Source organism: Aplysia californica, unplaced genomic scaffold (assembly GCF_000002075.1).
Source record: "Aplysia californica isolate F4 #8 unplaced genomic scaffold, AplCal3.0 scaffold00196, whole genome shotgun sequence".
NCBI classification, from domain to species: Eukaryota; Metazoa; Mollusca; class Gastropoda; order Aplysiida; family Aplysiidae; genus Aplysia; species Aplysia californica.
This window is the reverse complement of record NW_004797466.1, coordinates 140,783-142,964: the sequence shown is the minus strand read 5'-3', so window position 1 is coordinate 142,964 and position 2,182 is coordinate 140,783. Positions and strand designations below refer to the sequence as shown.

Sequence of the window (2,182 nt, the reverse complement as noted above, 5' to 3'; positions counted from 1 at the left end):
GGGTTTCCAGAAATCTTGACCTACACCAAAAGTGGGCATTAGCCTACCTATAGGAGAAGTTTGCTTTCATTGGTATGTAAATCTATGTAGATTTGTTTAGTTATAGAGAAAACCCTCCTTGTCTTTTAAAGAAAGATATCATGGGTCCAAAAACTTTACCGTGGACTTTCTCAAAACATCATTTTTCGGGACAGCCCCCTTCTGCTTAAAAGCGACCAATTTCTGTCTCTAGATCAAGGACATTACAGGATTGATGTCGGCGATGTAGCCAAAGAGTAGAAACCACCTAACGGACTTAGATTTCTTCATATCAAATAAGCGAAGGTATGTGTATTAATAAACTCAATTTCTCTGTGCAAACGGTGGAAAACGTTTAGCAAAAGAAAGAAGGACTAGGAAAAACTCGCCTTCTCCAGCGCAAGGAGGAAGGAGCAGTTTTAGCCCCCACTTCATGACCTTTTGAGCTGAGACATGATGTGTACTCTGACTCCAATACATATAAAGAATCTTGAGATTCCATAACAACTACTACAATAACTACAATATTGCCTGCCCACTTCCCACACTACTCTGTCGTATCAATGTTTTCATCTGTCTTCTCACTTGACAATAGCACACAGACAACAACACAGTAAGAAGAGACAGCCCTATACAAGCAGCGATCAAAATCCAACTGCTAGAAGGATGTGTTGTGACGTAAGTAGGTGCCCTGCGCACCACGCCGTCTGGTAGGTCATTTTCCTCTGAAGCTCCGCCCCTTCCCATCCTTCCTGTGTTTCCGGGCGGAGTCTCGTCTAGCAGATGGGCGTCGTGGCGGAGCTGGTTGAGATAAAGCTTCGGGACTCGCTTATTCCAGAAGGCCATTTTCTCCGGCTTAAAGGCAACTTCAACTGCCATTTTGACCTCTCCATCTACTGTGGTCATTTTGGTGTAGACAGGTTTGTTGTGGGTGAAGGGCGGCATGTAGAAATCTTCTTTGGGGACAAGTGATGGCAATCTGGGAAGGAAAAAAAAGAAAAATTGTTGGCTCACAATTTAAATCCTGGCGCAAACTGAAAAGTCGGAATATTTCTTTAAATAGTGAAGAGAACAAACCCTTTTCTTTTAAAAAAATGATACACAACATGATTATTTTTTACCCAGTCATTAGAAGACAACCGTTTTTCCTTTATCACATACTCCCCAGCTCCTATTTTTTCTTTGGAAAATGCGATATTTCATTATTAGAGCGAGCGCGGGAGACGTAATAACCACACACACACCTTCACCAACCAAAACGAACTTGTCTCTGAGGGATGAAATAACCCAGTCACTTTCATCACAGCACTAGACTCTAGTGCAATTTTCTTTCAAATTTTTGGTTTCTCAATTTGCAAATAGTGGAGTTTGATACTTAATGGGTGTCACCGTTGTATATCCACAGGAACAGAGACGGTATACGAATAAACTGACCCTCGAGGTGAGGTATTGCCAATTTGTGTGCATGTGCTTTAGAAAGAGCTTTACGGCACTTACAACACGATTAGGTCCTATAAGTATCAACAATTTGAGAAGTTTCAAGAGTGTAACAAATACAAACAAGAAAGCGGAAAGATAAGAGAGATGGATATTTGATAGGAAAGAAGGAGCAAACCGCACTGGAGCACCCGCCAACCACGAACCGACTTGTGTGCGTCTTCCATCGGACGTGTCGTGTGACTAAAACAATCACACTATCTTTATCAGAGTGGTCTCACTGTTATCTAGGTTGGTATCATACTAGACCACGGAGTAGATGGTCCTGGTTCGTATCCACTACCGGGGCGTTCCGAACTTGGGTTGTTTTGGGGAGTCTTTAAAGCCAATTTTATTCATCTCTCAGGGAGATGGTCCTAAAGAGATAGACGCTAAATTCTGAGTTCGCGCTTCTAAGAAAACCTCACAATGTTAGAAGAAGCGCGAAGCAAATAATAATAGTGGCCAATATAATGAATTTTTTTCAGGTGTTACTAAAACAATCGAAGTAGCCTTATCCAGCACTCACCCGTTTTTGGCAAAATTGGCCCACATTTGCATGATCATAGAGGCCATTCTTTGGTCCCTTTTGTCGTAGCGGAAATTGTCATGGCCGGTCATCGGGTAGCCGGACAGGTAGAATAACTCTGCCCCGTGGACCACACCTGGGTGGGGGGGGGGGGGGGGA

The 2,182-nt window shown here is 43.0% G+C and overlaps 1 protein-coding gene across 1 annotated transcript in view; it reads right to left on the bottom strand.

Annotated features, from left to right (window-relative positions):
• Positions 1 to 2,182, bottom strand: part of LOC101847112 (cholinesterase) — a 98,344-nt gene continuing 96,162 nt past the window's right edge. The window contains exons 10-11 of the mRNA XM_035969926.1: positions 2,024 to 2,159; positions 1 to 997 (exon numbers count right to left, since the gene is read on the bottom strand). Coding sequence (XP_035825819.1) covers positions 538 to 997; positions 2,024 to 2,159 — 596 coding nt within the window. The 3' untranslated portion in view covers positions 1 to 537. The remainder of the gene's footprint in view (positions 998 to 2,023; positions 2,160 to 2,182) is intronic.